This window comes from Natrix helvetica (assembly GCF_964273705.1).
Source record: "Natrix helvetica genome assembly, chromosome: 1".
In the NCBI taxonomy this organism is placed as follows: Eukaryota; Metazoa; Chordata; class Lepidosauria; order Squamata; family Natricidae; genus Natrix; species Natrix helvetica.
This window is the reverse complement of record NC_138548.1, coordinates 366467782-366491093: the sequence shown is the minus strand read 5'-3', so window position 1 is coordinate 366491093 and position 23312 is coordinate 366467782. Positions and strand designations below refer to the sequence as shown.

Sequence of the window (23312 nt, the reverse complement as noted above, 5' to 3'; positions counted from 1 at the left end):
CTCTCTGCTGCCCCTATCCCCGCGGTCTCCTATATGCGTTTCTGCCTCTACCGCTCATTCCGAGGGTGATTCGCAAAATCCTGTTGGAGCAGGCAGAAGTATTGATGGTCACCCCCCACTGGCCCTGCAGATCCTGGTTTGCCGACCTGACCAGCTTGGCCATTGCACCCCCCCCCTAGAGGATACAAGACAGCAGGATCATCCTCAACCAAGGGGCGCTGCTACACCCAGACCCTCAGTGGCTCCAGTTAGCTGTCTGGCCATTGAGGGGGACATCCTGAGACGGGACAATCTTTCGGCACAAGTCATCTGTACCATCCAGGCGGCTAGGCGACCTTCCACAACACGTATGTACAATGCGACATGGTCAGTTTTCTGTAGCTGGTGCCGCCTCCTGGGAATTGCCCCGAGTTTGTCTTCACTTCCTCAAGTCCTGGAATTCCTCCAGGACAGCCTAGACAGGGGACTGGCTCCAAACACCTTGTGGAAACAGATGGTGGCGCTTTCCACGGTCCTCCACGGAGGCGCGGGACACTCACTGGCACACCATCCCAGGGTTTGTTCCTTTCTCAGGTGTGTCCAACCTCAGACCTCTGACAGTACATCGTTATCCATCTTGGGAGCTCCCCATAGTGCTCGAAGCTTTGACTTCTGCGCCCTTTGAGTTCCGTTCCATCGGCCTCCGCCTAGTGACCTTGAAGGTGGTTTTTCTAGTGGCCATTACTTCAGCTTGCAGGGTCTCAGAATTAGCTGCGCTGTCAGTTCGGAGCGACTTGTGCATCTTCCACCCTAACAGGGTGGTCCTCCGGCTTGACCCTTCATTCCTCACGAAAGTCAACTCTTGGTTCAATAGGGCCCAAGAGCTTGTGCTACCTGACTTCTGTCCCCGATCACAACACCCTCGCGAACCGAAGTGGCATCATCTTGACGTTCAGTGAGCCCTACGATGCTACATCAAACACATGGCATCGTTCCGACGCTCAGAGGCCCTATTTGTCGCCTTCCTAACCGGCTCTATGGGTCAGAAAGTGTTATCCACCACCATTGGAAGATGGCTGAAGGCCTGTATCACCAAGGCGTATAAAGTGCAGGGGCATTTGCCGCCACGTCACATCACAGCCCACTCGACGTGTAGTGCAGCCACAACCAGGGCCGGGGCCACGCAAGCATCAGTCGAGGAAATTTATAGAGCGGCGACTGGGTCATCTCCGTCACCCTTCATCAAACATTACAAGTTGGACATGTATGCTTTGGCTGAAGCGGCCTTTGGATGTCGGGTGCTACAAGCGGTTCACTCAGACTCTGGTTCCCTGGACCGGACGTCTGCCCACCCTTAGGTTTGTATGCTTAGGCATATCCCATTCCTTGGATTCTCTAAGCAGCGCACTGGAGAAAGACCGTTGTACTTACCTGAACGGTCGTTCTCGGTGCGCTGCGTGAGAATCCAACCCCGCCCTTGCGATTCGGTCCAGGGTCCTGGGGCTGGGGAGGTTTCGAGGTTAGTGGGGCATCTCATGTGCTTTCTTCTCTCGAAATGGCCATGCCTTCCATTGAAAAACTGACTGGCCGAGTGAAGGAGGAGGCGTGGCCAAGTTTTATTCAATTCAGTCTTTGGGCAAGCAGACTGAAATTAACCCATTCCGTGGACTCTCACGCAGCGCACCAAAAACAACTGTTCAGGTAAGTACAACGGTCTGTACAATCAGGTCACAATTCCCAGTCCAGTTGGTTTCCATCCATGCCTCCCCAGCACCTGGTAAGAATTTCCTTGGTTCACGGGAAAGAATTTTATTTTGGCTACAAATTCCCAGCTATCTCTATTCCCCATTCCCAATGCCACAGCTCTAGCCAGCCTCGCTGTGGCAGTCCTGAAGATGCTACAACATGGGCTCAGGGTTGACACACAGGCCTAAAGTACTATAGTGTGAGACCTTGCACTACTGATTTTTCACGATCTCATGCTAAAGTAGCTTAGCCGTCTGTTCTCTGCTAACTGAGGCCTGTACCAGATCTGGCCGTAGAGACCTTGCAAGTCGATGAGACTTTGGGGCAGTGAAATAGCCTTTCTTGAAGCCTTCCAAACTTTTCAGTCTCAGCGCGAAGAGTGCTTACAAGGTAATGGGAGGCTTCAAGCAAAGAGTTTGCCCCAAAGTCTCATCACTGGGATGAAGGAAGAGGTCGAGCAGGGGTCCCGCTACCAAACAAACACTGTGGAGAAGCTGCTGCAAGGTACACTGTGGAAGAAGGAACTTGTTTTGAAATGTTTTCAGTTCTCACAGTTCTCTATAGAAATTAACACATCTCAATAAATCTTTAGTTTTTTCCTAATTCCTTCACCATCCCAACTGGAGACAATCCCCAGTCACTCCCATCCAGTTGCAGGCCGAGTGTCCTTGACCCGCACAGAAAGGAATGTTGTTATGGCTAATTATCCACCGACTTCTTGTAATCCCCCTCCTGTTTTCCCAGGCACTAAATGTGGCAGCCCTGAAGCTCCAAAGTAAAAGATGGCTTCCAGGGCTGACAGGCTGCCCCCCCCCCAGCCGAAAATCGTATCCTGGAATAACAGGAAATCAGGAGGTTTAATACAGTCAGCATGTTAAGCACCTCTCTCTCTGCCCCCGAATGAGGACCCTTTGGCTTGTGGGGAAATTTATCATGAAACTGTTGCAGGGGTCCTCAAACTTTTTAAACGGGGTCAATTCACAGTCCCTCAGACTGCTGGGGAGAGGCGGATCGGCTTGGTGGGTCATGTGGGCGTGGCAATACACACAAATTAAACTTTAATTTGTTTTGCTCCTGGGGTTGTTTTTTTTGCTTTTGTTTGCATGTTTCTCTTTTGGTCGCCTTTTCTTTTTACTAGATCATTTTTTTCAGTTGTTTAAGAGCCTACTGGTCCACTTCAGGAAACTTAGTTTTGCAGCAATTCTTCTCAGCCACAAGGAGCTTGAGAAATCTCGGTCTGTCTCTCTCTCTCTGTCTCTCTCTCTCTGTCTGTCTATCTCTCTTTATCTATCTTCTAGAGGCAGGGTAGGTTTTCTGGCCTCCTGGGGCATCTGTGCACCCTGTTTTTCACCTGCCTCCCCCTCCCACCTAAAGAAACATTCTGCAGGGCAAAATTGTTGGCCTTACTTTTCAGTTCCAGCCCGCGGGACTCACAAAGTAAGTCCTGCACTTGGCCAAAGGGTGGGTAAGGTGACGTGGGCAGGGCAGCCTCATAGTCCTGTGCGACCCAGATTAATGGCTTTTGCAGGCCGCATGTGGCCTACAGGCCATAGTTTGAGGACCCATGTACTATAGTATCAGCGTTTATATCCCAACTCTTGACCCATGTAGCTTCTGATAAAGGGTATCCTTTCCAATGAACCAGATATTGTAATCTACCCCTATGTAGTCTATAATCCAAAATCTTTTTTACTTCATAATGGGTTTCACCCTGTACTACAATTGGTTTGGGAGGGGCTGCTTCTGCGGTATTAACCTTGAACTGATGTTTTTTTGGTGTTTTCCCAACCCTTCTTTAATGACTCCTCCATTCAGCTAGGGTCATGGAAGAGGATTGTTCTCTTGGCAGTTCAGGCATGGGGAAAAACTCCATGCCGTTGGTGACCTAGAAAGGGGTCAGTCCCATGCTGCTGTGCACAGCATTGTTGTAAGCCACTTCTGTGAAAGGTAGTAGGTCTGCCCAGTTCTTTTGCTGGTAATCCACATAACATCTAATGTATTTTTCCACCATTGCATTGGCATGTTCCGTGGCTCCCTTCGTACTCGGATGAAAAGCTGAACAAAGTCCAGAGGCTGTTTTTCCCCTCACCAGGCTCCTAGAAAGCCTCTGGAGCCTGGGGAAGGTGAAAAAACTGCAGCAAAAGCGGGGGGGGGGGGGGGGGGGAATGTTGCGGCAATAGCATTATGGGTATGGTACGCCGGCACCCCCACGTGCTCCCCCCGCTTTTGGCACAGCAGCCAAAAAAGGTTTGCCATCACTGGGATAGGTCTTCCCCACGCAGATAGCATTAATTCCGTGAAAATCCACGCAAATTCTCATCCTTCCATCTTCTCTTTAAATAAGCACAGGGGCTGATACTTTGGCATTTGCCGGTTGGATGAAACCCCTGGCTAGGTTGGCATCAATGTGTTTCCTCAGTTTGGCCATTTCCCTTGGGGTCATGGAATACATCTTTGGCTTTGGAAGTTTACCTCCTGGCTCGAACTCGATCACGCAGTCAGTTGGGCGATGAGCAGGGAGGACATTGCAGTCTTCCTCACTAAACACGTTGGCCAGGTCCTGGTACTCTCTGGGGACCTGGGGCTTTTGGCCTGTTGGCAGCTGTTTGGTGGTATTGGCGGTAAGGGGTTGATGCCTATCTTTATTTTCTGGTAGCCGTCTTACCACATGATGGTTGGGCCCCACTTGTCTAGCAAGCATGTCCCAATATGACCGATTCAGTTATCTTGGGGGCTACTACAAATCAGATGAGCTCTCAGTTACGTCCCATTTCCAGTCTAATGAGTTTGATGGCTAGCAGAGTCCCATCTACTTGCTTGAAGGGTATGGGGTGAACTAGGGGCCTCATCTTTGTTCCTACCTGCTTGATTACCAGGAGAATGATCAGACATCTGGTGCAACTAGTGTCTATCATGGCCTCAACCCACCCTGTACCTCGGTTTCTGGCACTACTAGTCTGATTTTGACAGCGAAGGGGCGAATGGCTTCACTTACCATTGGGTTGCCTTTACCGCTGCTTCTGCTGGCGGCCCCTGGAGGAGGGTCTCTGGCTGGAGGTTTCTCGCCTTCGTCTGCGGGAGGAGGAATCGCCTTCCCCATGTTGCTGAGGGAGGCCGGGGCTGAAGAACAGGGGTGGGAGCTAGGCACTCAGATGCCTGGTGTCACAGTTAGCCGTATCTGAAGCACTTTACCATTCTTGCCGCCTTGGAAGGTGGCGGCTGGGCTGGCTTTGCCAGGGCTCAGTGCCCTAGGACTCTCCTGGCCAGTCTCTCCGGAGTGGGCTTCAGATGGGGGTTGATTTCTTGATCCATTGTCACAAGTATGGTATAGTAATCCTGCAGTCAGTCTGGTAACCCCGTGATGTCACAAGCCTTTCTGTGGCTTCCTTAAAATAGGGGACGAGGAGTGATTCAGGCCAGTGCCTAAGTTTCTCAGCTATTCTCCAGAACTCCCAGACAAACTCTTTAGGGGAGCAGCCTGCCTGCTTCATAGTCTTGATTTGTGCCTCAGTCTCCTGCCTACGGTCTGTGTCCTCAAATCTGCCCCAGAGCAATTGGATGAACTCATCAGCATCGGCGGCACCCTTATCGTGTAGTTGGGCTGTCCATTCTGCATCTTCCCCTTTGTTCATCCCATCACTGATGGCTGAGATCAGGACGTGAGCAGTTTGATACTCGTCTCCATAATACAATACAATACAATAGTAGAGTTGGAAGGGACCTTGGAGGTCTTCTAGTCCAACCCCCTGCCTAGGCAGGAAACCCTATACCGTTTCAGACAAAATGGTTGATGTAAGCCCAGTGTCAGCTTCCAAATAATGCATCCATCATAAAATGAACTCCGAGGCATTCCGTTTCCTCAAAAACAAATTTATTTAGATGCACCATTTTTGCACTAACTAGCGGAAAGCCAGTACTGAAAGTTCCTGGCCTTTCCACGTCACTATAATAGGATTTTCTCAATTTTTCAAAACAATATGTCCAACTGGGATGAGACGTGGTTGCTTGGCGACTTCCTCTGACCAGCCAGCTGTTGGAACATGGTTGGCTCATTGGCTAGTTATGTTGTTTGGCTGAAACTTTCAGGTCCCAAATGTGTCAAACTGAATTCATATGAATAACCTGGATACAACCAAACCCGTAATCTAATCAAATTCAGCCTTGACACCCAGATCCAATTGAGGAAATATGCCAACTTCCCCGGGGTTCCGTCAAAAGTTGCCCTGAACCTTGGTGGCTGGTGGCAGACCTGCAGGAGTTGCGGCCGGCAAAGCTGATGCTGGCTGTAGTGTTGCTGCCGGCAACCACTAGTACTGCATCCATCCCTGGCCGGGGTTGAAAAACCAGCAAGGGGGAAATCAGTTCAGCTGGTAGCAGCATGAAGACTGGCTGACGAGAGAGTGTGGCTGGTTTTGCCAAGCCCAACAGCTCCAGTTGCTGCAGCAGTCTGGCTCCAGCAGGAGCTAACACTTTGGTGTATTGGACCTGCTGGGGGAGGCAGGGTCGTACTTCATCCCAGGCGGAGTGGAAAGACGCCATCATCACACTCTTATCTGGGAAGGTGAAGGTAGGCTGAGCCAGAATCCATCTACTCCATCTCCATACCACTTTATAATGCCTTGGTAAGGCCACACTTGGAATACTGCATTCAGTTCTGGTCGCCACGATGTAAAAAAGATGTGGAGACTCTAGAAAGAGTGCAGAGAAGAGCAACAAAGATGATTAGGGGACTGGAGACTAAAACATATGAAGAACGGTTGCAGGAACTGGGTATGTCTAGCTTAAGAGAAAGAAGGACCAGGGGAGACATGATAGCAGTGTTCCAATACCTCAGGGGTTGCCACAAAGAAGAGGGAGTCAAGCTATTCTCCAAGGCACCTGTGGACAGAACAAGAAGCAATGGGTGGAAACTAATCAAGGAGAGAAGCAACTTAGAACTGAGGAGAAACTTCCTGACAGTTAGAACAATTAATCAGTGGAACAGCTTGCCTCCAGAAGTTGTGAATGCCCCAACACTGGAAGTCTTTAAGAAGATGTTGGATAGCCATTTGTCTGGAACGGTATAGCGTTTCCTGCCTAGGCAGTGGGTTGGACTAGAAGACCTCCAAGGTCCCTTCCAACTCTACTATTGTATTGTATTGTATTGTATTGTATTTTCCCTGAGTATTCACACTGCCTGAGTGAGGGGTTGGCTCTCGGGGCTCAGGACCCCGGACAGCAGCCCGGCATTCGGGGAACTGGTTAAAGTTTTTAAAGGAGATTTGGGTTAATAGCATTCCAAGTACCCAGAAGTCCATCACACGGCCCGTTCATTTTACCATGCCCACTGGAGAAAACCCCTGGAGAGTGAACTGGAGTCACTCTCATCAAGTGGCAGGCCGAGCGTCCTTGACTCCCAGAAAAAGGAATGATGTTATGGCTAATTCTCCACCGATTCCTTGTAACCGCCCCCTCCCATTTTCCCAGGCACTAAATGTGGCAGCCCTGAAGCTGCAAAAAAAAAAGATGGCTTCCAGGGCTGACATATATTTTCTAGATATTTTCAAAGATTTCATGAATCATTAATATAGAAATCACCATGTCTATGTCACACCACTGTAGACACGCAAAATAAACGTAATGGAATTTGGGAAAAATTCAGAACAATGTTTTTTTACTTTCTTCAGTTTGATTTTTTTCTCTAACTTTGTTATCGTTTTCATTTCTCTTTTGCTTTGAAGGTAATAATGGGAAGAAGAATCAAGATTCCTGTGAGCTGTTCCAAATGATCAATGCTAAAGATGGAACAGAGATATTTGGAATTCGAATGGAATTAGAAAGCCATGAGAGAAATAATAGGAATCATGAAAGATCACCTTCTACTGATGCTCCGATGCAAGACTTTCTTACCCAAGAAGATAAACTAAGGAAAAAATTTATTGGGAAAAGTGTGAAGCTAATCAAAGATAAATTACATGTAAGCGAACACTATTTAACCCAAAACAAAGGAGAAGATGCTATAAGGCACAATCGAAAAAATTACAATGGGACATTCATTCATCCTCTTGGAAATAACTTCCATACATCTCAAAAACTGATTCACACAAAAAAGGACCCTTATAAATGTGTGGAATCTGGAAAACATTTTAGAACAAGCAAGCAACTTACTTCCCATGAAAGGACTCACACTGGGGAGGAGCTATACAAATGCAGAGAGTATGGTAACAGGTTCAGATGTGGTAGTAATCTTATCACCCATAAAAGGATTCACTCAGGAGAGAAACCATATAAATGCATGCAGTGTGGGAAAACCTTTACTAGTAGCAATGGACTTAGAATCCACAAAATGATCCACACAGGAGAAAAACCATATAAATGCATGGAGTGTGGGAAAACCTTTACTTATAACAGTGGACTTTGGTACCACAAAATGATCCACACAGGGCAAAAGCCATTTAAATGCATGGAGTGTGGAAAGACCTTTGTTCAGCGTGGTCATCTTATTTCCCATAAGATGATCCATACAGGGGAGAAACCATTTAAATGCATGCAATGTAGTAAAACCTTTACTCGTAGCAATGAACTTACTATCCACAAAAAGAGACACATGGGGGAGAAACCATATAAATGCATGCAGTGTGGGAAAACCTTTATTCGTAGCAATGGACTTAGAATCCACAAAATGATACACACAGGAGAAAAACCATATAAATGCATGGAGTGTGGGAAAACCTTTACTCAGAGCAGTGGACTTCGGTATCACAAAATGATCCACACAGGGGAAAAGCCATTTAAATGCATGGAGTGTGGAAAGACCTTTGCTCAGCGTGGTCATCTTATTTCCCATAAGATGATCCACACAGGGGAGAAACCATTTAAATGCATGCAATGTAGTAAAACCTTTACTCGTAGCAATGAACTTACTATCCACAAAAAGAGACACATGGGAGAGAAACCACATAAATGCATGCAGTGTGGAAAAACCTTTACTCGTAGCAATGATCTTACTATCCACAAAAAGAACCACACAGGGGAAAAGCCATTTAAATGCATGGAATGTGGAAAGACCTTTGCTCTGAGCAGTAGACTTAGAAGCCACAAAAGGATCCACACTGGAGAGAAACCATTTAAATGCATGGAGTGTGGAAAGACCTTTGCTCAAAGCCGTTATCTTGCTTCCCATAAAAAGATCCACTCAGAAGACAAACCATTTAGATGCATGAAGTGTGGAAAAACGTTTACTGAGAGCAATGCTCTTACTTCTCATAACAGAATCCACACAGGAGAGAAGCCATATAAATGCATGGAATGTGGAAAGACCTTTGCTCAGAATAGTAATCTTACTTCTCATAAAAGGATCCACGCTCGGGAGAAAGTATCTAGCAATAGCAATTCCGTTACAGACTTATCTACCACTCCACAAAGCTTTATAGCAGTATTTGAGCAGTTTACAAAGTCAGCATATTGTGCCAAAAAATCTGGGTCCAAATTATAAGATGAATCAATCATGAGCTGTTGGTAATTTGCTTGTAGTACTGCATTCTTTGAACCACCATGTCTATATATTTTTATGTGTACTGATATTGTGCCTTTCTGATCCATATGAGACAGGGATGGATCCAACAAAGTGAAATTTAATGTATAGAAAGTAAGATTTTATTTCTGGACAGAAAAACAGACTACATGAAACCTGGCTCAAAAATAGTAACACTTAGAGGGACCTTGGGAGTCTGAATGGGTGATCACTTGAACATTAGTTATCTGTGTGCGGCGGCAGCCAAAAAAGCTAATACAATGTTTGGTTGTATAAACAGAAGCATAGAATCAAATTCACATGAAATATTAGTACCATTTTATAAAGCCTTAGCAAGACCACACTTGGAATACTGGCTCCAGTTTTGGAGATTACATTACAAAAAAGATGTTTAGGCTTTGGAAAAAGTGTAAAGAAGAGTAGCTAAGAGGATCAAAGATCTAAAGACGAAAACATACGAAGAATTGTTGGAGGATTTTGGTTTGGCTAGTCTAGAGAAAAAGATGGGAGTAGGAGTGACATAATAGCAGTATTCCAGTACTTGAGAGGCTTCCACAAAGTAGAAGGGGGTCAATTTATTTTTCAAAGCATCAGAGGACAGGACAAGAAGCAATGCAGATGAACTAAGCAACCTGGAATTAACAAGAATCTCCCTTACAGTGAGGACCATCAACCAGTGGAACAGTTTGCCTTCAGACATTGTGGGTGCTTCATCACTGGATGCTTTTAAGAGACTGGATAGTCACTTTTCTGAAACGGTCATAGGAGAGTGTTAGCAAACCTTTTTGGCACCAAGTGCTGAAACCAGAATGCACGTATATGTGCTGGAAACTGGAAGGGCAACTGCTCTTCTGTGCTCCAGTGCCCACATGCACACCGGCTAGTTGGACTTCACACGCAGGAGCGTTGGAAACCAGAAGAGCAGCTGCCTGGTGTGCATGGTTGTGCCAGCCACCTGGCCTTCCGCTTTCTTGCGCCCACACCCATGCAAAGACCAGCTGGCTAGTGTGCATGTGCATGCCGGAACCCATAAGATCAGCTGTTGACGGTGCATGCTCAGGGACAGGCTCTGCATGCCACAGTTGTAGGAGCTGATTGTTTACTGGCTGGACGCCCTTCCTATCACCAAAGCAGAGCTTTGTTCTGCACATATATTCTCATTGTGCCCAGAGAGAAATATCAGCCTCTACCTAGGATTGAACTCTGGATTGCAAGATTAGAGATCCACCTACAGGCCATCACACCACTCTATGAGTTCCCCCTCTATGCCCTCATCCAAATCATTGATGAAAATGTTGAAGAGTACTGGCCAAAAACTGACCCTTCAGGTACTCCTCCTTGGTGGAGGAGTTGAACACCTTCACCCGCTACGAGGTGAAAAGACCAGATCCCATAGCTTCTGCCCACCAGCCTTCTGATTCTCAACCACTCACTCTTTATGAACACCAAGTGAGAGCTGTATTGAAGGTTGTGAATCCTAGCAAAGATGCAGGCTCAATGGGGTGCTGGGGATAGTGGTAAATAATTGTGCCGGTCAATTAGCAGGAGGCCTGACAAGGATCTTTATGCCTCCCACTTGACTTTAACAAACATCAGTTTGCCTAGAGGGGGAATAGGTCAAAAGATGACGCCATAGCTGCTGCTTTACATTCTGTAGTGACCCATCTGGAGACACCCAAGAAATGTGTCAGGATGCTTTTCATAGACTATAGCTTGGCCTTCAATACCATTCTGCCGAGCATCCTTATCAAAAAGCTGACTGACTTGGATTTTCCCTCTTCCATCTGCGACTGGGTCACTTATTGTATCATGGTATGGCATGCTGGTTTGACAGCTGCGAATAGAAAAACATTACAGAGGGTGGTGAGCATAACACAAAACATCGTGGGCTGCTCTTTGACACCACTAGATGAGATCGCTAGGCTCGCTGCCTTAGAAGAGTGAGGAAAGTCCTCAGGGGTGACTCACACCCTGGTCAGCACTTCTTTACCCTCCTAACATTGGGAAGGAGATATAGAAGCATAGCCAGATGCACAAACAGGCCAAAGAACAGTTTTTATCCATGGGCTGTCAGACTCCTGAATGCGAAATAACATCATAACTAAGTAGTACAATGGACTTGCAGGGCGGCGCAATGTGTAACGTTCACACTGGTGTAATGGGATTGGATGTTTGTTTATACTTCTCTCCGTGTAGATGCAGTTCTATTGAGAATTACATTTGATTGGTTGGTCAGCCAGTTAGGAATCCATCTGGTGGTGATGATGTCTAACCCATATTTTTCTACTTTATCTAGTTATAGGTTATGGTGTACTTTATGAAAAGCTTTACTGAAGTCCTAGTAATTTATATCGATAGTATTCCTCTGGTCCATTAATCTTGTCATTTTTTCAAAGAATGCAATAAGATTTCTCTGTCATGATCTGTTTTTGACAAACCCATGTGGGCTTTTGGTTATTACTTTGTTTGCTTCTAGGTATTCACTGATTTGTTGCTTGATTATCTTTTCCAGCATCTTCTCTGGTATTGAAGTCAGGCTGATAGGTCTGTAGTATCCTGGATCTATTTTTCCCCTTTTTTGAAGTTGGGAACTGCATAAGCTCTTTTCCAATCCTCTGGCAGTTCCCCCATGCTCCAGGGTCTTTGAAAAATACAGTTCTGTAAGGTCTTACCTCTCCAATTTTTCCAAGAAAGCAGGACTCTTGAAACTCCAGTGCTTCCAAAAGGAGCTTTTATTGGAAGGCTTGTGATTAGAAGAAATCTAGGCAAGAACTGAAGCTTCTCATTTAAAACCAGCTATTTAAAGCAATGCTAACCAACCTGTCCCACACTACATCACTGCAGGGAAACAGAAACTTCATATACAGATCACTCCATTCCTTCCCCTCCTTACTTCCACCAAAACGCCAGCGTCCCTGTAGAAATATCTGGGACCTGACATGCTGCCGCCCCTAAAAAATGGGCTGTCCACCTGAAAGAAAACAAAAGCGGGAAGGGGAGACAAAGGAAACTTTTTTATGCTTCCCATAAAAAGATCCACTCAGAAGACAAACCATTTAGATGCATGAAGTGTGGAAAAACGTTTACTGAGAGCAATGCTCTTACTTCTCATAACAGAATCCACACAGGAGAGAAGCCATATAAATGCATGGAATGTGGAAAGACCTTTGCTCAGAATAGTAATCTTACTTCTCATAAAAGGATCCACGCTCGGGAGAAAGTATCTAGCAATAGCAATTCCGTTACAGACTTATCTACCACTCCACAAAGCTTTATAGCAGTATTTGAGCAGTTTACAAAGTCAGCATATTGTGCCAAAAAATCTGGGTCCAAATTATAAGATGAATCAATCATGAGCTGTTGGTAATTTGCTTGTAGTACTGCATTCTTTGAACCACCATGTCTATATATTTTTATGTGTACTGATATTGTGCCTTTCTGATCCATATGAGACAGGGATGGATCCAACAAAGTGAAATTTAATGTATAGAAAGTAAGATTTTATTTCTGGACAGAAAAACAGACTACATGAAACCTGGCTCAAAAATAGTAACACTTAGAGGGACCTTGGGAGTCTGAATGGGTGATCACTTGAACATTAGTTATCTGTGTGCGGCGGCAGCCAAAAAAGCTAATACAATGTTTGGTTGTATAAACAGAAGCATAGAATCAAATTCACATGAAATATTAGTACCATTTTATAAAGCCTTAGCAAGACCACACTTGGAATACTGGCTCCAGTTTTGGAGATTACATTACAAAAAAGATGTTTAGGCTTTGGAAAAAGTGTAAAGAAGAGTAGCTAAGAGGATCAAAGATCTAAAGACGAAAACATACGAAGAATTGTTGGAGGATTTTGGTTTGGCTAGTCTAGAGAAAAAGATGGGAGTAGGAGTGACATAATAGCAGTATTCCAGTACTTGAGAGGCTTCCACAAAGTAGAAGGGGGTCAATTTATTTTTCAAAGCATCAGAGGACAGGACAAGAAGCAATGCAGATGAACTAAGCAACCTGGAATTAACAAGAATCTCCCTTACAGTGAGGACCATCAACCAGTGGAACAGTTTGCCTTCAGACATTGTGGGTGCTTCATCACTGGATGCTTTTAAGAGACTGGATAGTCACTTTTCTGAAACGGTCATAGGAGAGTGTTAGCAAACCTTTTTGGCACCAAGTGCTGAAACCAGAATGCACGTATATGTGCTGGAAACTGGAAGGGCAACTGCTCTTCTGTGCTCCAGTGCCCACATGCACACCGGCTAGTTGGACTTCACACGCAGGAGCGTTGGAAACCAGAAGAGCAGCTGCCTGGTGTGCATGGTTGTGCCAGCCACCTGGCCTTCCGCTTTCTTGCGCCCACACCCATGCAAAGACCAGCTGGCTAGTGTGCATGTGCATGCCGGAACCCATAAGATCAGCTGTTGACGGTGCATGCTCAGGGACAGGCTCTGCATGCCACAGTTGTAGGAGCTGATTGTTTACTGGCTGGACGCCCTTCCTATCACCAAAGCAGAGCTTTGTTCTGCACATATATTCTCATTGTGCCCAGAGAGAAATATCAGCCTCTACCTAGGATTGAACTCTGGATTGCAAGATTAGAGATCCACCTACAGGCCATCACACCACTCTATGAGTTCCCCCTCTATGCCCTCATCCAAATCATTGATGAAAATGTTGAAGAGTACTGGCCAAAAACTGACCCTTCAGGTACTCCTCCTTGGTGGAGGAGTTGAACACCTTCACCCGCTACGAGGTGAAAAGACCAGATCCCATAGCTTCTGCCCACCAGCCTTCTGATTCTCAACCACTCACTCTTTATGAACACCAAGTGAGAGCTGTATTGAAGGTTGTGAATCCTAGCAAAGATGCAGGCTCAATGGGGTGCTGGGGATAGTGGTAAATAATTGTGCCGGTCAATTAGCAGGAGGCCTGACAAGGATCTTTATGCCTCCCACTTGACTTTAACAAACATCAGTTTGCCTAGAGGGGGAATAGGTCAAAAGATGACGCCATAGCTGCTGCTTTACATTCTGTAGTGACCCATCTGGAGACACCCAAGAAATGTGTCAGGATGCTTTTCATAGACTATAGCTTGGCCTTCAATACCATTCTGCCGAGCATCCTTATCAAAAAGCTGACTGACTTGGATTTTCCCTCTTCCATCTGCGACTGGGTCACTTATTGTATCATGGTATGGCATGCTGGTTTGACAGCTGCGAATAGAAAAACATTACAGAGGGTGGTGAGCATAACACAAAACATCGTGGGCTGCTCTTTGACACCACTAGATGAGATCGCTAGGCTCGCTGCCTTAGAAGAGTGAGGAAAGTCCTCAGGGGTGACTCACACCCTGGTCAGCACTTCTTTACCCTCCTAACATTGGGAAGGAGATATAGAAGCATAGCCAGATGCACAAACAGGCCAAAGAACAGTTTTTATCCATGGGCTGTCAGACTCCTGAATGCGAAATAACATCATAACTAAGTAGTACAATGGACTTGCAGGGCGGCGCAATGTGTAACGTTCACACTGGTGTAATGGGATTGGATGTTTGTTTATACTTCTCTCCGTGTAGATGCAGTTCTATTGAGAATTACATTTGATTGGTTGGTCAGCCAGTTAGGAATCCATCTGGTGGTGATGATGTCTAACCCATATTTTTCTACTTTATCTAGTTATAGGTTATGGTGTACTTTATGAAAAGCTTTACTGAAGTCCTAGTAATTTATATCGATAGTATTCCTCTGGTCCATTAATCTTGTCATTTTTTCAAAGAATGCAATAAGATTTCTCTGTCATGATCTGTTTTTGACAAACCCATGTGGGCTTTTGGTTATTACTTTGTTTGCTTCTAGGTATTCACTGATTTGTTGCTTGATTATCTTTTCCAGCATCTTCTCTGGTATTGAAGTCAGGCTGATAGGTCTGTAGTATCCTGGATCTATTTTTCCCCTTTTTTGAAGTTGGGAACTGCATAAGCTCTTTTCCAATCCTCTGGCAGTTCCCCCATGCTCCAGGGTCTTTGAAAAATACAGTTCTGTAAGGTCTTACCTCTCCAATTTTTCCAAGAAAGCAGGACTCTTGAAACTCCAGTGCTTCCAAAAGGAGCTTTTATTGGAAGGCTTGTGATTAGAAGAAATCTAGGCAAGAACTGAAGCTTCTCATTTAAAACCAGCTATTTAAAGCAATGCTAACCAACCTGTCCCACACTACATCACTGCAGGGAAACAGAAACTTCATATACAGATCACTCCATTCCTTCCCCTCCTTACTTCCACCAAAACGCCAGCGTCCCTGTAGAAATATCTGGGACCTGACATGCTGCCGCCCCTAAAAAATGGGCTGTCCACCTGAAAGAAAACAAAAGCGGGAAGGGGAGACAAAGGAAACTGAAAATCAATGAGGTTTTTCAGGGTACAATTGATGAAATATACGTACTAATTTAGGGGCATGCACATGTTTTTTGTGAACCCATTCATTGTGTGAGAAGGAGAGGTGTTTTCAAGCCACAGGCATTGAGTGGTCCCTTGGAATTTCCTAAAGTCAAGAATTTCCTGAACCTCAAAATGTTGTTCTCCCACTACCATAATAGGAGGTTGAACAGGGATAGCGGTTGGATGAATATCAGAAGTGACTTCCGGCTTCAATAAGCTACAATGGAAAACGGGGTGAACTTGCCGTAATGACTTAGGGAGTAATTCCACCATGACAGAGTTAATGATATGAACTATGGGGAAAGGTCCAATATATTTAGGATCCGACTTTCTAGACTATGGAAAACCCTTTGCTAAAAAAAGTAGTCTTATTTCACATTACTGTTTCTGATAGGATTTGGACCCTTTTGAGGCCTTCTGCAATCTGCCCAGCCTTCAAGGCAGCTGCTCTTGAGAGAGGCGAGGTCAAATCCTCCAGAGATAGTTCTTCGATTCTCCACAAATTGTTCCTGGACAGAAAGGAGAGGAAGATGGAGAAAGTGCCGCCTCTGGAGACGTTGAAGCCTTTGTCTGACAGGGAGACATTGCGAGGGGGGGGCTTTCCTCCTACTCCCAAACCCATCATCCCCGCCCTCTCCCTTCCCCTCAGACGCGCTCCTCTTTCCCGCCCTTTCTACAATCCTGCCAGTTTGCGCCAAAGCCATCAGGGGGCGCCCTCTGCCAAGACAAGAGAAATCCCCGGGCTTCCCCATTGGCTCACTGGAGGGCGAAGGCTTACCGCTCTAGGACGCCGCACTCGCTCTGCTTAACCCCTGGGCCTCCGCAGGAGGCGGAGAGTCTGGAGGGAGGAGACCCAGACGTGGCCCAGGTGAGTTGGGGGCTCTTCCCGGGCAAAGGGAGGCGGAGGAGGGAGAGACCCGCGCCCGGCCCTCCTCCGGCTTAAACCCCGGGTCCCATGCTCCCCAGCCGCCCTCTCTCTGCAGGGGGGGGGGAGCGGGGAAGGCGGAGGGGATCCGGGGAGGAGCCCGAGTGGGGGCAGCGGAGGGTCGGCCTTGCAGGGGCCCAGCAGGAGAGGAGAGAAGCCGGGCGAGGAGGCAGGATTCGCACCGGACTCCCCGAGGGCCCGATCCTGTCTCCGGAGGGGGAGAGAAGCGGGGCGGCCTCTCCAGCTGCCTCCTTCCCGGCCCTGCGCTGGGATGAGCCGCTTGGGGTTGGTTGGGTGAAGGTTCTTCAGTGGCTGAATTCCACTTTCCAATTCTTGGCTTTTCTTTTTCCTTCCATCTCAGATGCAGAAACCTGAAATCTTCCAAAGGCAAAAGTTTCTCTTGGGGAGGAAAACAAAGAGCGGAATAACTTGCAGGGATCCGTCCTGGAGCCCCAGAAATGGCCCTGTGAAGGAAAAGGCACCTGGAGACCCACCAGAGTCCTTGGACCCACCTGGAGTTGCTCTGCAGGACAGAGAAAGGATGGAGACACAACCTTTGGCCAAGGAGGGAAGCGGAAAAGGCCCTTCAGCTGCTCAGCCTGGGAAGGGGGGGAAGCTCTGGACAAGGACTGGGCAGAAGATCCTGGAGGAGGAAACCATCCGCCCTTCAGAAGTTCAGCTGCGGAATTTCATCCAATACCGGGAGGCTGAAGGTCCCCGAGGACTTTGCAGCCGACTCCATGACTTTTGCAGGCGATGGCTGAGACCAGATAAGCACACCAAAGCCCAGATGCTGGACCTGGTGGTTCTGGAGCAGCTCCTGGCTATCCTGCCCCCAGAGATGGAGGGCTGGGTGCGGGAGTGTGGAGCAGAGAGCAGCTCCCAGGCGGTGGCCCTGGCTGAAGGCTTTCTCCTGAGCCAGGCGGAGAAGCAGGAGGAGCAGGTTGCGTTGCAGGTGAGACACTTTAATGTAGGGAGCTCAAAAGGGAATGGAGAATGTGTTTGAATACTTCACCCCTCCTTCCCAAACGTTTCTGGCATTCATAATATGTGGTGATGGATATTGGGGCTTTGAAGTTGTGTTCCGAATATAAGAATCCACTTTATGTCATGTGATGTACATTAATTCTGCTTCTTTTTTCCTTCCTCCTATTGGAAGTGCTGCACTGTGGAAATCAGAGATCCTGAAGGAAAGAAGAATCCATCAAACCCCTCTCAGAAGCTATTTTTCAGGGGAATCCCTTGGGAAGATCAAAGTTGGGATACTCTAGGAGGTAATCCAAGAGCCTTCGATTATCCAGAAAGATCCCATCTACCTTACCTTCTTCTCTTCTGTAGTATACCTCCTCTTATTTTGTTAAATATGAATATTGAAATTATTTATTCCTTACAGAGAAACAAAGAATGAAGTTTTCTGTTTTTTACGATGGAGCTCAAACAGCAGTGGAACCTCCAAATCAAGTAAGAAAGGGAAACATCATTAGATTTTTATTCTCCTTTCCTTCAGGAAGTGAAGTGGGTGTGCAGAGTGCTCCCTCCTTCTATTTCCCCTCTCCCTTGTTTGGACATGGACGCCATAATTTGGACAGGTTGCGCGGGCGACTGCGGGCCACCACATGTTTACTGGACCCGTGTCCCTCCTGGTTGGTGCTGGCCTCCTGGGAGGGCTCACGAGGCTGGCTACTAGGACTGGTGAACGCTTCGTTGGGGGAGGGCCGGATGCCGACCGCCTTGAAAGAGGCGGTGGTCAGGCCCCTGCTCAAGAAGCCTTCTCTGGACCCAAAGGAACTAGCAAATTATCGTCCTGTCTCCAACCTTCCTTTTTTAGCAAAGGTTGTTGAGAGTGTGGTGGCTCAGCAGTTTCCGCGTCACCTGGAGGAAGATGATTATCTAGACCCGCGCCAGTCCGGCTTCCGACTCGGTCACAGCACGGAGACGGCCTTGGTCGCGTTGGTGGATGATCTCTGGAGGGCAAAGGATGAGGGTTGTTCCTCCATCCTTGTTCTATTAGATCTCTCGGCGGCCTTCGATACCATCGACCATGGTATCCTATTGCGCCGGCTGGAGGGGTTGGGGATTGGAGGCACCGTGCTACGGTGGTTCCACTCCTACCTCTCTGGCCGGACGCAATGTGTGTTGACGGGGGAGCAGAGGTCGACCGCAAGGCCCCTCATTTGTGGGGTCCCACAGGGGTCGATTCTCTCGCCTCTCTTGTTCAACATATATATGAAGCCGCTGGGCGAGATCATCCGTGGTTTTGGGGTGAGTTACCATCTGTACGCTGATGATACTCAGTTGTACATTTCCACCCCAAACCACCCCAACGAGGCTGTCGAAGTGATGACCCGATGTCTGGAAGCCGTACGGGTCTGGATGGATGACAGCAGGCTCAGGCTCAACCCCTCCAAGACAGAGTGGCTGTGGTTCCCGGCTTCCCGATTCAATCAGCATATTCCATCGCTGACCATCGGGGATGAGCAATTAGCCCCGGTGGAAGGGGCGCGCAACTTGGGCGTCCTCCTTGACGATCGGCTGACCTTAGAAGATCACGTGGCGGCCGTGGCAAGGGGGGCGTTCCACCAGGTTCGCCTCGTGCGCCAGTTGCGGCCCCTTTTGGACCGGGAGGCCTTGCGCACAGTCACTCACGCGCTGGTGACGTCCCGCCTGGACTACTGTAACGCTCTCTACATGGGGCTCCCCTTGAGGTGCACCCGGAGACTGCAGTTGGTCCAGAATGCAGCCGCGCGGGTTATTATGGGGAGATCGAGATTCTCCCATATAACACCTATCCTGCGTGAGCTGCACTGGCTTCCTGTGGCCTACCGGGTGCGCTTCAAGGTACTGGTTACCATCTTCAAAGCGCTCCATGGCACAGGGCCTAGTTACCTGCGGGATCGCGTCCTGCCCCATACATCCCTGCGACCCACTCGCTCACACAGGGAGGGGCTACTCCGGATGCCGTCCTCTAGAGAGTGCCTGGGGACGGTGCCCAGGAGTAGGGCCTTCTCTGTGGTGGGCCCTACCCTTTGGAATGACCTCCCCCCAGACATCCGGACAACAACCGATCTTCGCTCCTTCCGTATGAAGCTGAAGACCTACCTGTTTTGTCAAGCCGGCCTGGCATAACGTTACTATCTTGCCACCCCAGGTCATTTTACAATGGGAAAATTTGTTTTTAATATTTTTGGGGTTTTAAACTTTGTAAGTATGCTTATTTATGGACTTATTTTTACCTCCTCTGCACGATTTTATGGTGCTATCTTGATTATTGCTCTGTACGTCGCCCCGAGTCCCTGTGGGGAGAGGGGGCGACTAATAAGTTCAATAAAATAAATAATAAATAAATAATAATAGCAGGTTCAAGTTGCTCTCAACCAGCACACTTGTGTGAAGCACAACCACTTAACTTAGTGCATATCTCAGCTTTGGGAATTTGAAAACAAGTTGGTAGGGATCTTGAAGGTCTTCTAATCCAACCCCCTGTTCAGACAGGGAGCCCTATAACATTTCAGATAAATGGCTGTCCAATTTCTTCTTAAACAGCTCCATTGTTTGGGAGGCAAGTCATTCCACTGATTAATTGTTCTCACTGTCGGGAAATTTATCTTTAGTTGTAGGTTAGTTCTGTCCTTGATTAGTTTCCATCCATTGCTTCTTGTCCCACCTTCAGATGCTTTGGAGAATAGGTTGGGCTCCTCTTTGTGACAACTCCTTAGATATTGAAACACTGCTATCATGTCACCGCTAGTTCTTCTTTTCATTAAACTAGACATACCCAATTCCAGCAACTCTCGATCCTTCTATATCTCAAGCTTATCTTCTGGAGTCTTGGTATTCCTGTAAATTTTGTCCTTCCGCACAAATTGTGTACAAATTTGATGAGTTCCCCTTCTATCCTCTTGTCTTAATTATTCATGAAGAATCCTTTGTGAATCCTTCTGTTCTGTTCATTTTTTCTGTGTCAGGAGAGTCTGGTGTCCTTTGAGGAGGTGGCTGTGTATTTCTCTGAGGAGGAGTGGTCTCAGCTGGATCCTGACCAAAAAGTACTCCATTCTGAAGTCATGCTTGAAAACCATAGGAATGTGGTCTCTCTGGGTAAGAGTTTTCTAGTCCCCATCAGAGAGTCCAAGAAGACAGATTATAGTTAGTTTGTTATTTAAAAATCACTAATGATATAATGTCTCCTGGGAGGGAGAAGGAAACGATCTGGCCTTCTCGTGCTCCAAGGAAGGAAAGAGTCAATGTCTCTTTGCTTAGATGCTTTCTGTGCCATTTCCTATGTATATTTTTCTATTTCTATTTGAACTTATCTGTGGAGGCTGAGAAGAATGTGTGTTTTTATGTGGCCTCTGGAGATCATGTGAGAAGAATGTGTTGTCATGTGTCCTCTGGAACTTCCAAAAGTGAGAACAGAACTTTCACGATCGGGCCATGGACCGGCATGTAATGTGAGATCACACAAGATCAGAAGCATGAGATCTTGCACTATTGATCTCACGTGATCTTGCACTAAAGTAGTTTGTGACTCATTTTGCAGAGAACAGAAGCCTAAACTACTTTAGTTTGAGATCACACGAGACCAGTAGTGCAATATCTCAGGTTAGTGAATGTGTGATCTCGCACTAATTCCTTCTTGGATGTTTCTCCTGATTATTCCTTAACTCAAAACTGACTTTGAATGAGATTTGCGGTTTGATCTTTTTCTCTAACCTTATCATTTCATTTCTCTTTTGCTTTGAAGGTAATAATGGGCAGGAGAATCACGATTCCTGTGAACTGTTCCAAGTGATCAATGCTAAAGATGGAACAGAGAAGTTTGGAATTCGAATGGAATTAGAAAGCGATGAGAGAAACCAGTCAAATAATTGGAATCAGGAAAGCTCATCTTCCACTGATTCTCTGATGCAAGACTTTCTTGCCCAACAAGAGAAAATAAGGAAAAAATATATTGGGAAAACTATGAAGCTAATCAAAGATAAATTACATATAAACAAACGCTATTTAACCCAAAACAAAGGAGATGCTATAAGGCACAATGGAAAAAATTACAATGGGACATTTATTCTTTCTCTTGGAAATAACTTCCTTACATCTCAGAAAGTGATTCACACAAAAGAGGAACCTTATATATGTTTGGAATCTGGAAAACATTCTAGAACAAACAGGCAACTTATTTCCCATGAAAGGATTCACAGTGGGGAGAAACAATGTTCAGAAGCACCTGTAGCCCACGCAGTCCAGTCCCTCCAAGCAGCAGGAGAGAAACCCTATAAATTCATGGAGTGTGGAAAGACCTTTACTCATAGCAATGAACTTACTATCCACAAAAAGAGAAACATGGGAGAGAAACCATATAAATGCATGCAGTGTGGAAAAGCCTTTACTCGTAGCAGGGAATTTAATATCCACAAACAGATCCATACAGGAGAGAAACCATATAAATGTATGGTGTGTGGAAAGACCTTTGCTCAGAACAGTGGACTTACTATGCACAAAAAGATCCACACAGGAGAAAAACCATTTAAATGCATGGAGTGTGGGAAAACCTTTACTCAAAAAGGTAATCTTATTTCCCATAAGATGATCCACACAGGGGAGAAGCCTTTTAAATGCATGGAGTGTGGAGAAACCTTTACTCAAAAAAGTAGTCTTATTTCCCATCAGGTGATCCACACAGGAGAGAAGCTGTATAAATGCATAGAGTGTGGAAAGACCTTTGCTCATAGACGTAATCTTATTTCCCATAAGGTGATCCACACAGGGGAGAAGCCGTATAAATGCTTGGAGTGTGGAAAGACCTTTGCTCAACATTGTTATCTTATTTCCCATAAGATGATCCACACAGGGGAGAAGCCATATAAATGCATGGAGTGTGGAAAGACGTTTGCTCTGAGCAATAGACTTACTATACACAAAAAGATTCACACAGGGGAAAAGCCATTTAAATGCATGGAGTGTGGAAAGATCTTTGCTCAAAGAGGTCATCTTATTTCCCATACGATGATCCACACAGGGGAGAAACCATATAAATGCATGGAGTGTGGAAAGTCCTTTGCTCAATGCAGTTATCTTGCTTCCCATAAAAAGATCCACTCCAAAGAGAAACCATTTAAATGCATGGAGTGTGGAAGGACGTTTAGTAAGAACAGTGCTCTTACTTCTCATAACAGAATCCACACAGGGGAGAAGCCATATAAATGCATGGCATGTGGAAAGACCTTTGCTCAGAGCAGTGGTCTTAGTTGCCACAAAAAGATTCATACAGGGGAAAAGCCATTTAAATGCATGGAATGTGGAAAGAGCTTTGCTCAGAATGGTAATCTTACTTCTCACAAAAGGATCCACACACGGGAGAAAGTATACAGCAATAGCAATTCCACTTTAGACTTAAATACCACTCCACAAAGCTTTACATCACACACTGAACAGTTTACAAAGTCAGCACATTGTCCCCAGCAATCTGGGTCCTCATTTTATTGATCTCAAAAGGATGAAAGGCTGACTCAACAATGAACTGGTCATGATCGAACTCCTGGCTTTGGGCAATTAGCTTGTAGTTCTGCATTCTAACCTCTGACCTACCATATCTATAGATTTTTATGTATGCATATTGTGCCTTTCTGATCCAAATGAGAAAAGGTTAAATCCAACAAAGTGAAGTTTAATGTGGAGAAAAGTAAGTTTTTTTCCCTGGGCAGGAAAAACAGATTACACG

The 23312-nt window shown here is 46.3% G+C and overlaps 1 protein-coding gene across 1 annotated transcript in view; it reads left to right on the top strand.

Annotated features, from left to right (window-relative positions):
• The window catches only part of LOC309382580 (uncharacterized protein), a gene marked incomplete at its 5' end in the record, with an annotated part of 80379 nt that overhangs the window by 55055 nt on the left and 2012 nt on the right, over nucleotides 1-23312 (top strand). Inside the window, one exon of the mRNA XM_081934247.1 lies at nucleotides 21339-22157. Within this exon, the coding sequence (XP_081790373.1) occupies nucleotides 21339-22157 (819 nt within the window). The remainder of the gene's footprint in view (nucleotides 1-21338; nucleotides 22158-23312) is intronic.